The sequence below is a fragment of the Theobroma umbraticum genome, unplaced genomic scaffold (assembly GCF_002168275.2).
Source record: "Theobroma umbraticum cultivar Fairchild unplaced genomic scaffold, ASM216827v3 scaffold_44.0, whole genome shotgun sequence".
Classification (NCBI taxonomy): domain Eukaryota; kingdom Viridiplantae; phylum Streptophyta; class Magnoliopsida; order Malvales; family Malvaceae; genus Theobroma; species Theobroma umbraticum.
The window spans coordinates 13,670,280-13,683,785 of record NW_018397255.1 but is presented as its reverse complement, the minus strand read 5'-3'; the positions used below and the strand labels follow the sequence as shown (position 1 = coordinate 13,683,785).

General features: G+C 32.3%; 1 protein-coding gene and 1 pseudogene across 1 annotated transcript; both read left to right on the top strand.

The window, feature by feature from the left end:
• Positions 1 to 264: 264 nt before the first annotated feature.
• LOC110409694 (eukaryotic peptide chain release factor subunit 1-3) lies at positions 265 to 3,645 on the top strand. The gene is made up of 3 exons (XM_021419132.2): positions 265 to 421; positions 1,554 to 3,041; positions 3,240 to 3,645. Exon 2 carries the CDS (start codon positions 2,135 to 2,137, stop codon positions 2,906 to 2,908), a length of 774 nt encoding a protein of 257 aa, XP_021274807.2. The 5' UTR covers positions 265 to 421; positions 1,554 to 2,134; the 3' UTR covers positions 2,909 to 3,041; positions 3,240 to 3,645.
• On the top strand, positions 1,600 to 2,120 carry LOC149527676 (eukaryotic peptide chain release factor subunit 1-1 pseudogene; annotated as a pseudogene).
• Positions 3,646 to 13,506: the final 9,861 nt, after the last annotated feature.

Sequence of the window (13,506 nt, the reverse complement as noted above, 5' to 3'; positions counted from 1 at the left end):
AATCATTTTATTTTTATCCAAAACTATTTTCAACCCTTAATTATTAGGATGTAAAACTTGACAATTACGACATGCCATATAATTATAGAATTCATTTTTTTTTTCTGTCGATTTCACATGTGCTGAAGAGTTTTAGTTCAAGTAACTCTTGATATGTAGAGTTTTAGTTCGAGTAAGACTCTTACCGTTCAAAAAAGAAATTTTTAACTTGCTTTTTAATTATTATATTTTTTAATTTATTTGATTTATCTTTTGCTGACACAGTGGGTGCGCACAAATTCTGCTATATATAAACTGCCTTTGGGTTTTTGCTGTTTCTCTCTCTCATAAAAATTGGAATAGAATATTATTGCCGGACTGCACGCCAAAGCAAACAAATCGCAGCCTCTTCTTCAAGCCTTTTGGAGGCGATCCCCGTCAGGTTTCTCTCTCTCTCGCTCTCTCTCAATTTCTAATTCTATCTATCTATATGTTATGGTCTCTCCTTTATTACTAATCTTATTTTACCAATTCAAAGAATAGGGTTTCTCTTATTTTCTTTTTCTTTTCCTATTTCATTTCCTTCCGTCCAGCTTCTGATTCGATCAATTATAATATGACAAAGCAACTTTGGGAATTTTGTATGAATTATATCCCTCGATTTATAAATACTATTTTTCCATTTAATGCGATCGCTTCGAATTTCAGTGGGTTTCTTGATTTTTGTTTGAAAATTTGGTGTTTAACATGACAAAGCGTACTCTTTTCAAATAACAAGGATAAACTGAAAAAGCGTCATCATGACCCTTCATGTATATTATTAGTATTCTTTTTTGGCGGATATCTATAAAAATATACTAATAGGAACCTAGGAATGTTAGTATTTCATTGGAAGCTATTGAAGCAAACAAGAATCTACTGAAATATCTTGGAACCCTTTTGATTAATAGGAAATAATGTCTTACTAAAGTATTTCTTCGATTTGGTTTCATATTTAACTTTTTTGTAATTATTTTTGATTTATTTGGATTTTCTATAAAATCAGAGGCAAGGATATTACGAGTATATTAGTAAATGTTTTCATGTCTGCTTTAACTGATTAATTAAGATCTTGTTTGCTAGGATTACCCGTTACTATGTGGCACATATTTTTTTCTCTCACGCTTCTTCAGTTTATTTGATCTATATCTAAAAACTTGATTCTGATCGTGATGGATTTGTAATAACCCTTTGAAAAATTGCCAGATTAGTAACAATATTTTAGGTCATTGAAAGTTGCCTTTGTTAATACAAACAAATTAGATGTGTTGCTAGTGAAGGTATATATACAATTGTTTGATGCTTGCTTTGGCCTACATGGTGCTTGTGGTGATTACCTATGATTTTATACATGCTTGCCCTTTTCATTGGCAGTTTATTGGATGTAGATCTTTTATTTGTTTATATTCATGTTGCTATGGCCCTTTTGTTTGCTTGACTTATACTCTTGAGAAAAATTTCAGGTTTTATATGCTGTTAATGCTAGATTTGAGTACTCTCGAGTTATAGTTGGTTAATATGTTTTGGCTTTTTAGGTGATTTTGTAGCTGCTTTATTCGGCAATTATTACTTTACCTAGCAATGGCAGACGGTCACGAGACCGATAAAAACATTGAGATATGGAAGATCAAGAAGCTGATTAAAGCACTTGAAGCTGCCAGAGGCAATGGCACCAGCATGATATCTCTTATAATGCCTCCACGTGACCAAATATCTAGGGTTACCAAGATGCTGGGAGATGAATTTGGAACTGCTTCAAACATCAAAAGCAGAGTCAATCGTCAATCTGTGTTAGGTGCAATCACTTCTGCTCAGCAAAGGCTCAAACTTTATAGTAAGGTTCCTCCCAATGGGCTCGTTCTCTACACAGGAACAATTGTTACTGAGGATGGGAAGGAGAAGAAAGTCACAATTGATTTTGAGCCTTTCAGGCCTATAAATGCATCTCTCTATCTTTGTGACAACAAGTTTCACACAGAAGCACTGAATGAACTTTTGGAATCAGATGATAAGGTTGGTTTTATTGTAATGGATGGTAATGGGACTCTTTTTGGGACATTAAGTGGTAACACCAGAGAGGTTCTTCACAAGTTCAGTGTTGATCTTCCAAAGAAGCATGGAGAGGGGGACAATCAGCCTTCGTTTTGCTCGACTTCGAATGGAAAAGCGCCACAATTACGTGAGGAAGACTGCTGAACTTGCTACACAGTTTTTTATCAATCCTGCCACTAGCCAGCCTAATGTTTCTGGATTAATACTGGCTGGATCAGCTGATTTCAAAACTGAACTGAGTCAATCAGATATGTTTGATCAGCGGCTTCAGGCTAAGATTCTGAATGTGGTTGATGTCTCTTATGGAGGAGAGAATGGTTTCAACCAGGCAATTGAGCTTTCCTCAGAAATCCTGTCGAATGTCAAATTCATACAGGAGAAGCGCTTAATTGGGAAATACTTTGAGGAGATCAGTCAAGATACAGGGAAGTATGTTTTTGGTGTGGATGACACATTGAAGGCCTTGGAGATGGGAGCTGTTGAGATACTTATTGTGTGGGAAAATCTGGACATCACTAGGTATTTGCTGAAGAACAGCATTACTGGTGAAATTGTCATAAAACATTTGAACAAGGAGCAGGAAGCTAATCAGATCAACTTCCGCGATTCTGCTAGCTCTGCTGATATGGAGGTTCAGGAGAAGATGCCGCTGTTGGAGTGGTTTGCTAATGAATACAAGCGGTTTGGTTGTAGTCTCGAGTTTGTCACCAACAAATCACAGGAGGGTTCTCAGTTCTGCAGGGGGTTTGGTGGGATTGGAGGCATCCTTCGTTACCAGCTGGACATGAGATCATTTGATGAGCTTTCTGATGATGAAGTCTATGATGATTCTGAATAGCAATCAATCAACTCTACCCCATTACTGGTGCAGGCTGATGGGGTAAAAAGCAAAGCCAGCACCAGCGCACGAGCTGTCGGGCATACTACTGCTGCTCAGAATGCCCCAAAAATTTACCATATATCTAATTAAGGTTTGGGTTTTAAACGTTTTTAGTTTTACCTTTTATAAATTGTAGGTGGTAGTTGATTTGTTTTGGGGTGTGGGGTGTTTTATGTTTTAAGGCATTGTTCAGTCATTTGAATTTGTACTTGTATAACTGCTTTTCCCCTATCCCTGCCCTTTCTCCATTTTAGTTCCATACTAAATGGCAATATATGATTTGCTACAGGCTTTATGTGGTGATGTTGCAAGAACCGAGTGACAGAGCAGCTAAAATGTTTGAAGGCATAGCTGGGAAGATTCCTAAACTTGCTGGAAAGCCTTGGAGCTTCCATCTATCTTCTTGTACCAGGGCCTTGCATGTATTAAATCTGGAACTTCTGATTCATATGGCTGTGGTTTAACATTGTCTTGGTTGCAAGGCACTTGTCTGGAGCTATTATGCATGTTTCTACTTCCTAGAAATTAGGATAGTGATGCCCTCGTTGGCTTTGGTTGTAAGACTATGGCTTGTCTTATCGTATGCTAGTAATAGTTTATCTGTTGAACGTTGTATTGTGTGGTTGCTTTGATATCGAACTTATTAGAATGCTATTGTATGCGTGTTTGAATAAGAAGCCTCTTGTTGGTTGATATGAACGGCTGCATTCCAGCCTTGAGTTTTTGAGATATGCAAGAGTTTTTTTCATCTATCTACGTTGCTTTTAACCTGATTGAGTAAATAAATTTTAAGGTGGGAAACAGACGGGACGGGTTGAGTCGGCTCATATAAGGTCATTTTTTTATTCATATGGTTTCAATTTGAATAAATCGAATTCAAATGGGTTATTTAAATACTAAAATCAAATTGAATTGGATCTGATTAGATTGTTTAAATTTGAATAATTTGGTATCGGATTGTGTTGAATTTGAATTGAACGGATTTGCTTATAAATTTGTGTTTTACACTCTTAAAAAAATAAACATAAGCTTTAAATACATCCCTTATGATATGATTTTTTCTCACATGACAAAAGGGTAATCATGTTAAAATTTCAATTAGCTTTTTTGAAAACAATAATAACTTGTATTTTAATTGTTTGTATTATATTTGTTTAATTAAAAAATATTTCAACAAAGATTTTTCATTTTTTCCTTTTTTTTTTTTCTTTAGAAGATAGACCAAGTTAGCTCCTATTTTCATGAGTGGCGACAAAGTTTTTACGCATTTCAGAAATGCTTAATGCGAAGCTACTATAAAAGAACAATAACCATGTTTTGGACTATAATTATAATTTTGGTGCTTAATATACATGAGTTTTGCTTCATAGGCGGTATAAGAATGACATTGTCAAAAATGAAGAAATGATTCTTTCAAGTGCATCTCAATAATATCAAAGGTCTAAAGTTAAATATTCAAATAAGGTTTTTTTTAAAAAATATGAAAATGAGACTTTTTTTTATTGAAATTAAGGAAGAAAGAGAAAATAAAGAAAGAAGAATTCATAGATGGATATTATAAATTGGAAAAAAAATTAATTTTATATATAGAAAAAAATAGCTATTTGACATCATTAAATATATATTATTGTTAGTTGATTGAGAATAAAAGAAATAGTTGAGAATTAATAATACTGTGGAAATTGGGAAGTAATAAAAAATTGAGATTTATTAGGTACATAATTAGGAAATGAGAGAATATGTCATTTTATTAATTATCTTGACTTTTACATATTTTTAATGAAAAATGACATAAATAGTTGAGAATTATTAGGGATATGGGAAGGGAGAGAAAATAGATATATATTTGGCATGAGAAGATATCTTAATTAATTATATTAATTTTTATATGTTTTTAATATAATTAATTATATTATTATAAAATTATGAGGTATATGAAAATTTGGGGCTTAGAGCAAGGGCTTTGCTAGCTTTACCATCAAGTAGGCCTTGATTTCCATACAGGGGCGTAGCTAACCAACTTTTGTTGGTTAAAGACAAAGAAATAAAGGTTAAAAAATTTAAAAACTAATATACGTAATTTAACCAATAATAAAAAGATTCATAACAAATAATAATTTTATATAGCATGTAAATCAAGAAAAGAAAAACTTATAATAGTTTTTTAATAAAGTTGTGTTCGACGAAGTTTCTTATATTCAAATTTATCAATTATTGACTTTATATTAAAAAGCATCCATTTTTTCAGAATTGAGATTGAAACGTTTAATTCATATTACTCTTATTTATAAGTTGAAGTATTAAGGTTATGTGGCTCAAGTGTAGGAAAGTCATTTGGACGATTTGCATCTTTTCTTTTAAAAAATTTGTTAATTGTTTTCAACTTATGCTTTAATCAAACTTGAAAAAAAATAATATAGGCAACATTCAGCATTCTTATTTTATTTCTATTTAAACTTATAACATTAAATATAAAACTATAATATATAAAATATAAATAGTTAAATATGAGACATAAGATTGATAATTTCCTCTGTATAATCAGGATTAATAAAAAATGATACATTTATGAAATTTTAAGTAAAAATGCAACACTACACTTTATATTCGAGAATTACATAATAATTTTTATTGTTTAAAAACTAAAATTATTAAAAATAAAATTCACATAACAGAAAAAAGAAGAACATAATAAGTAAAAGATAGAATCCAAATATGACAAAACAAAAAAGAAAGAGAAAGAACATGGTTGATGGCTCATAAAAATTTAGAGAAAAAAATCTATAAAAGCTTTAAACATATGAGCAAATAGAATAAAAATAAAAAAATATAAATAATAATAATATAAATAAAAAAAGCTAAAAGAAAACTTTACCTCTTTTTAATTTCATATAATGGTGTTGAGAGATACTCATTCATCGTTGTTCAAGTTGGGAAGCTCATAAATTCCTCTTGAACAATGAAGTGTGCTTCGGTGGTAAATTATATAGAAGAGAGTAAAATAAAAATGAAAAGGACAAAAGAAACGAGAAAGATATGCTGATAAACTTAAAAGTTAAAAGGGTAAAGCTGAGTAAGGCATGTGGAGTCATTTTATTATTATTTATTTGTATTAATTATTAAATACAAAAATTATTTTGAGGGGGCCATCAAGAAAATATATAAAAGATTTTAAAAATTTTATATGATATATAAAAATTTTTAAAATTTTTTTGGTGCAAAAAGATCTGCCTTTGCTATATTAGGAGGAATTTCTTTTCCTATCCCTTTACATATATTTATAGGTTCTTACATAATCATACAGGATTATTTTTTCAAAAAAAAAAAAAAACAAATTATTTAGGTAAGATTGATTAAGGATTTTAAAAGAGAGCATGTGCATTTGGATCCTCTTTTATGAATTTTGAATACAAAGTTTAAGAACTCAATACTAATAGTGATCTAAATACAAATAAAATCAATACAATTCTAAAATGAACGGATCAATCAAAATTCTCTTAATGAAAGTAACAATAGAAGCAATCATTGCATTTATTCAAATTCAATATTCAAAGAAATGATATTTTTATAAAAATGAATTAAATGAATAGAAAAAATGAGAGAGGAAAATTTGTAAACAAAAACAAGGATCAAATGTTTTGAACTAATTTTTGTTTAGACTTAGAAGAGTGAACAATCGAGTGAGGAATCTCGATTACTTCAGGTTGATCAAGGAATTGGAATTGTTAGTGTAGTAAGCGTGATGTAATAAAGACCAAGAAGGGGTGAATTGAGCTTTTGAAAATTTCTTTGAAACTTTAGTGAAAAATCAAGCCTTCTTTAAAGATAAATTTTTTAGTTGTGTTGAAAACAAAGCAAATGATTTTCTTAAGTAAATTTTAAGCAATAAATCATAAAGCTAAAATAAAAATCAAGATAGAAGCTTTTTTAATAGAGGTTTGGCTTTCTCAAATGCCTATGTCTTCTCCAATGGTGCCTAAAGAATTTCAAATCCACTAAATGAAAGTCCTTTTTAACAAGATCAAACAAAACCTTCACAAATGCTTATTAACAAGATCAAGCATAAACCTTTACAATCGCATTTTACTAGGCTTAAGTGCAAACCACAATTGCTTTTTCATAGAAGAAAGCATAACCCACACAAATGCCTTTTTACGAGAGCTAGCACAACCTATACTAACTTTTCAAGGATAAGTTAGAACCTTTAAAAGAATGTGTACAAAGGAGAAATAACAATAAATACCTGTCAAAGTTTAGTAAGCTAAGTGTTTAAGATTTGAGTACAAGAAACTGAATAATCTCTTAATATCAACTCAAGAACAATAGCAAATGGCTTCGAATGCTTGAAGGAAAACTTAGAAGTTGAGTGCTAGAGTGGAATAAAGATCTTGAAACCTTTTTTTAGGGTTTGAATGTTTTTCTCTATGCACTCATTTATTCAAATGAGTGTAAAACTTCTTTTCATAGCCACATATGATGATAAACCTATTAGACACATGATTGAGTCATTTCAAGTTGTTGCTGAGCCTTTGTAGTCGACTTTAGAGCTTTTATAGTCAACTATGTTTCTTTAAAATCTCCAATTAGGGTTCTTTTAGTTGAGTATAAGTGTGCTCTAGTTGATTCTTGACCTGAGAGCTCATCTTTTTTAGTTTTTCTCTTTTATAGTTGAATGGGCCCCTTCCTATAATTGACTAGTGTAAAGTTTCTTCAAGAATGTTGTGCATTCTGCTTTAAGATCGACTACCCTTAATGATGTAGCAGGTTGGTGCTTGGACTCTTTTAGTTTTCTCATGTATTCTACCAGAAGGTCACCTAGTGAGGCTTTGTAGTTGACTAGCGCTTACAATACATCAAAATTTCCATGCATTCTGCCATAGCATCAAATGGCCTTGCTTTGTAATCGATTGGAACTTTGTTTTCTTCAAGTTTCTAGACATTTCAACATGTGTAGTTGGCTATATCTTCCTTGTAGTTGAATATTGAGTTGTGAAATGTTTGCTTTTTGTTTCCTCAAGTTGAAAACTTAGTGTTTGAAAGCTTTTTGATGTTTTCTAAATATGAACGGCTTTTCAAATGTTTTCTAAGACTTTTAGAGAATGAAACCATGTCAAATGCATTCAAATCAAGTTTCAAACATTAAGCAATTTTGTCAAAACAAAACATGAATCAAGTTCAAGTCTAACAATCTCCCCCATTTTGATATGATAAAATCATGAGCATAATTGCATTTGAAATTTCTTTTGAAAACTTCCCTTAACTCCATTAGTCTTTAAGCCCTTGTTTGAAAACATTTAAGTTCAAGTGAGAATGATTTTGAAATATATTTGAAATGTAGTTTCTCCCCCTCAACACATGCATCAAGTTTCAAAAAGCTTTCAAAAGTTTTAGCTAAACTTGAGTATAAGATTATTTCAATTGTGCTCATAAATCTTCTCCCCTTTTTTGTTATATAAAAGGGGTTAAAAAGTGGTAACGTTAAACACTTAACCTTATGAGATAATGGTTAGTGAAAATCATCAAATATATATAAGCATTAAGATTAATATATATATCCAACCAAGTAATCAAGAAATATGGCCATGCAACACATTCAAGTATTAGTCATCAAGATAATTATCATCAAGAATGTCATAATATATATATATATATATATATAAGCCAAATTTGTGCATTGCATCATTTAGTTCAAGTAGGCATATAGATAACCATAGATAGTAATAAGCATCCAAAGTACATAAACATTATTAACTAGGAATATAAATACGCATCTAAGTATTTGGCTTATTGGTTAGTGCATTATCCCCTTGCCTAAAGAGCAAGATTCTAATTTCCCTTCCCCCAATTATAGAAAAAAACTAGGAATATAAATACGCATCTAAGTATTTGGCTTATTGGTTAGTGCATTATCCCCTTGCCTAAAGAGCAAGATTCTAATTTCCCTTCCCCCAATTATAGAAAAAAACTAGGAATATAAATACGAACATGATATGCATGAGTGAAACAAGTGCAGGTCATCCAAGAACTAATGTCTTCCTTTGGAAAAGAGTTGTGTAATATGAGATTTTAAGGGCTTTTGATGCTCGAGCATGCACTAGATATACTGATCAATACTGTCAAAGAGAGAGCTCATGGCATGATCAAGGGTTGCAAATTTTGCCATAAAGCTATCTTGAAGACGATTGAGGTGGCTAGCATTCTTACCAACTATAGCCATGATAACATCAAGTTTTGCATTAACACTTGGATCACCAGAAGAACTAGAAGGCATAGCACTTGAAAATGGTTTAGTTGGAGCTTGTTAAGGAACATCCTCATCATTTTGATCATCACCATCACCTCCCTTAGCTTGGGGTGTTCTCTTGTGAACCCAAGTACTAGTTTCAACATTCTCAGCATATCTCATCTTACCTATAGTTACCTTGTTAAGGTCCTTGATCTTAAGCTGAGAAATTGCATCATCCAAAGATTTATCAATCCAAAAATGACCTAGAATACAGGTGATCACTTGCTTATACATGAGGCTTGATCTAGTCCCTACCAAAATTTTCTTCATGTTCAAAAAGATGAATGAGCTAGATCAATGGAAGTTTGGAGCTTAATATGATGTATAAGCCATAAGTCTTCCTCAGAGACAGATGAATGCTTGCTTGGTACTAGCCTTAATGTCCAACTAATGATTAGATGCAAAATCCTATCCATCATGGATAATCTAAAGCATGAATTAGTAGCACCAATATTGTTAACATATAGCTTTTTCTCCAATTCTTCACTATTAGATCATCACTAATGAAAGTGATTGCATCGAGTGCACATTGTAATCCAAATACCTCCCTAATCAACTGGGGAGTAATCTTAAACATTTTACCCATGATATATGTAGTCAAAGCATAATTGTAAGTTGCAAGTTGATTGTTTTCTTCTCTATAATGCATGGTAGCATTACTATAGAAGACTCTAACCAATCTTTCAAAAATTGAAGTATGCAGACTTAAATATTTATACCATCTCAAAGCTTTAAAATTCTCAATATAAAGAAATCCAAACTCTTCAAGAAAGTGAAGATCAATTACTCGGCCATGGTAGACTCTGCTTATAGGAAAGGTTTTCTTGTACCTCTTATCCTCTTCCTTATCTTCCTCATTGTCACCAATGCTTAGACAATCAAGTAAAGTAGGAAAGTTGTTCATATCCATCCTCATGTAGTTTACATAAGCTTGGAACATCTGCTCCATGGCTTGATTGCAATCCACTTACTATGACATTTATTGTGTTTACTAAAGCTTAAGTCATTCCATTCTTTGAGGCAATGTTAAGTTCTGGGCTCACGGTTAAGTACCTCTAGGTTGAGGTGTAGAGGAAGAACTACCACCAACAATAGAGGGATCATATTATCTCTAAATAAGTTTGACATCAATAAGAGCTTTTAGATGTAAGAACTCTTCACTATTTGTCCCAATGGACACCAACTCTCCCACATAAAGTGGTTATCAAAGAAAGGAACCATAAACCATCTCTTCTTGAATGGGCTGTTTGTAGTATGGCATTGAAGATCACCTAACCAATGTTGATGGATTTTCCTATAACAATGGCATAAATGAGGATTGCTCGCTCTTCTGTAACATCTTTAATATGTGTAGATGGAAACATCTTTATGGCTATAAAGTATAGCCACACATTTATATCCCTTTTCATTGCACTAGCTTTGAAGGATATCAACTAACCCTTTGACATCTTCCATTGTGCACCCTCCTCACAAGGCATTAAGATAACTTTGTTCAAGTTTTGATGATCTCCAAGATATTGCCCCCAAGCATCGTTCTCAATATTAGGAACTTTGTTCACGTTTTGATGATCACCAAGATATTGCCCGTAAGCATCGTTCTCAATATCAAGAGCCTCATAGAAAAAATTAATGGCTTGTCTATGAAAGGCCACCTGTTTACCTTTCATGAAAGCAACACCATTATCATGTTCAAAAGCATTAGCGTAAAATTCTCCTACCACTAGTATGATGGTAACGTTCGACCGAGCACAGAATTTCTACCTATGCCTTTCTTCAATACGAGCTTGAATCCCAAGGTAGTGCATCAAAGCATTATGAAAACCTCTTTGTTGAATTGGAACTTTGTTGACAAGGGAGCTAGAATTTCTTGTGACAACATCCAAAAACACAAATTTTGTTCAATCAAAAGAACTATTCGAACTAGCTCATGCTCTCTTTAGTGCCATTATCAAATTTTCTACAATAAATCTCAAGAAACAATAAAGCAAAACCCAAGCAAATATTTACAAGAACTATTTAATAGCCGCAATCACAATAATGAATTTCTCTAACTCTCAATCCTTCAACCAAATTGCAAGAATAATATCTCTCAAGTATTTTAATAATCCAGACTATTAATCAACCCACAACTCCAGCCACAATTTACTCTAATATCAAGTCAACCAAATCAAAATACTCAACTTTTGCAAGAACCTAATAATATCTAAGCACAATTTACTCAAAAATCATGAACTTCCATCAAAAACTATAAACAAACTATTATAATCTTCAAGAAACCAAAAATTCCAAAAAATTACATAAAATCTTCCAAGAAAGAGAAAGAGAACTTACTTGAGAAATTTGCAACACTTGTTTGTTGATGGTTTGGTAGAGTGTGGATGGGCTTTTGATGTGTTTGGAGACAAGAAATTGAAAATTTTTTAGTGGTGTGTGAGATTTTTAGAGAGAATGAGTGTTTTTGGTGGAGTAGGAGAGTTTTTGAAGGTTAGGGTTTGAAATTTGGAGAGAAAAGGAGTTTAAATAGAAAGGAAAAGGGGTTGGGTTAGATGGGCACCGCGACACCAAAGACATTGATCTACAGCTATATTTTCACGTTTAGGCATTGTAGCGCCCGTTGACCTTTTTATTTATAAGGGGTGTCCACTTCGGGTTTGGGCATCGCAGCATTGGCTTTTTTTTTTGGTGACTACAAAATAAGCAAAAAATTTTATTAGCAACAAAAAAAATTAAAAATGAAGAAAAATAAATTGACTATGAAAATTTAAGTGTAGAAAGCTTAGATTGCCTCTCAAGAAGCACTTGATTTATAGTCGTTAACTTAACTTTCTCAAGCTCATTTGGTGTTGAGAACAGTGATTGAGGATTTTCGGCGATTGATTTCACCTCCCTAATAATATTTAAAATGTTACCCATTCACCTTGAATTTATCTTTTGAGCTTTCATTAGCAATTTCCACTGCTCCATGAGTGAATACTTTTGTAGCAATGGAAAGTCCTCACTTTCTAGACTTGAGCTTACCAGGAAATAATCTCAATCGAGAATTATAAAGGAGAACATGTTGGCTTGGTTCAAAGTAATGTTCGATGATCCTTTTGTCAAGCCATTTCTTTATCTTCTCCTTGTATATTTGCATTGTCATAAGCTTGAAGACACAACTCTTCCATCTCATTGAGTTGCAAGAGACGTTTCTCACCAATTGCTTCGAGATCAAAATTCAATTTTTTGATAACCCAATATGCATAATGGTCAAGTTCAATCAAAAGATGGCAAACTTTGCCAAAAACCAATCTAAATGGAGACATCCTAATCAGAGTTTTGTAGGCAATCTTATAAGCCCATAATGCATCCCCTAATCTCTTGGACCAATCTTTTATAGATGGACAAATAGTTTTCTCCAAAATTCTTTTGATTTCTCTGTTAGATATTTTAGCTTGGCTACTCATTTGCAGATGGTATGTTGTAGCAATCTTATGTTTACCTCCATATTTAGCAAGAAGTGCCTTAAAAAACTTGTTGCAAAAGTGATAATCTTTACCACTAACAATAGTTCTAGAGGTGCCAAAACGAGTGAAGATATTCTTTTTCATGAAGTACATCACCAACTTAGAGTCATTAGTTGGGAGTGCTATAGCTTTAACCCATTTAATCATGTAATTAATAGCAACCAAGATATATTGATTATTATATGAAGGTATAAGCAAACCCCTGAAGTCAATTCCCTAAACATAAAAAACTCCACCTCGAGGATGTTGTAGAAATGCATCTCATGTCTCCATGATATGTTACCAACTCATTGACATCTATCACACATTTTAATAAAATAATGAGCATCTTGAAAAAATGTAGGGCAATAAAAACCTAATTGAAAAACTTTTGCAGTAGTTCTTTAACCTTTATAATGTACTTCATAATTTGAAGAGTGACAATGGTGAAGTATATTCTCAATTTCATCCTTTGGAACACACCTTTTAAGAATTTGATCCAAACGTTGCTTAAATAAGAAAGGCTCATCCCAAACATAATATTTGACATCATGCAGGAATTTCTTCTTTTGTTGAGAATTCAAATTGAGAGGAAAAAGATTGCTTACAATGTAGTTCATAAAATCAGCATATCATGGTAAATTTTTCTGCTTGTTCTCATGAAACAACTGCTCATTTGGAAAATTCTCATTGATCACAGTTGAATTACCAACTTGGGCTCAATTCCCCAATCTTGAAAGATGGTCTATCACTTGGATTTTTTATACCTTTTCTATCTCGAATTTCTA

Coding starts and splice junctions, on each gene's coding strand:
- LOC110409694 (XM_021419132.2), top strand. CDS start 2,135: ATGGAGAGGGGGACAATCAGCCTTCGTTTTGCTCGACTTCGAATGGAA.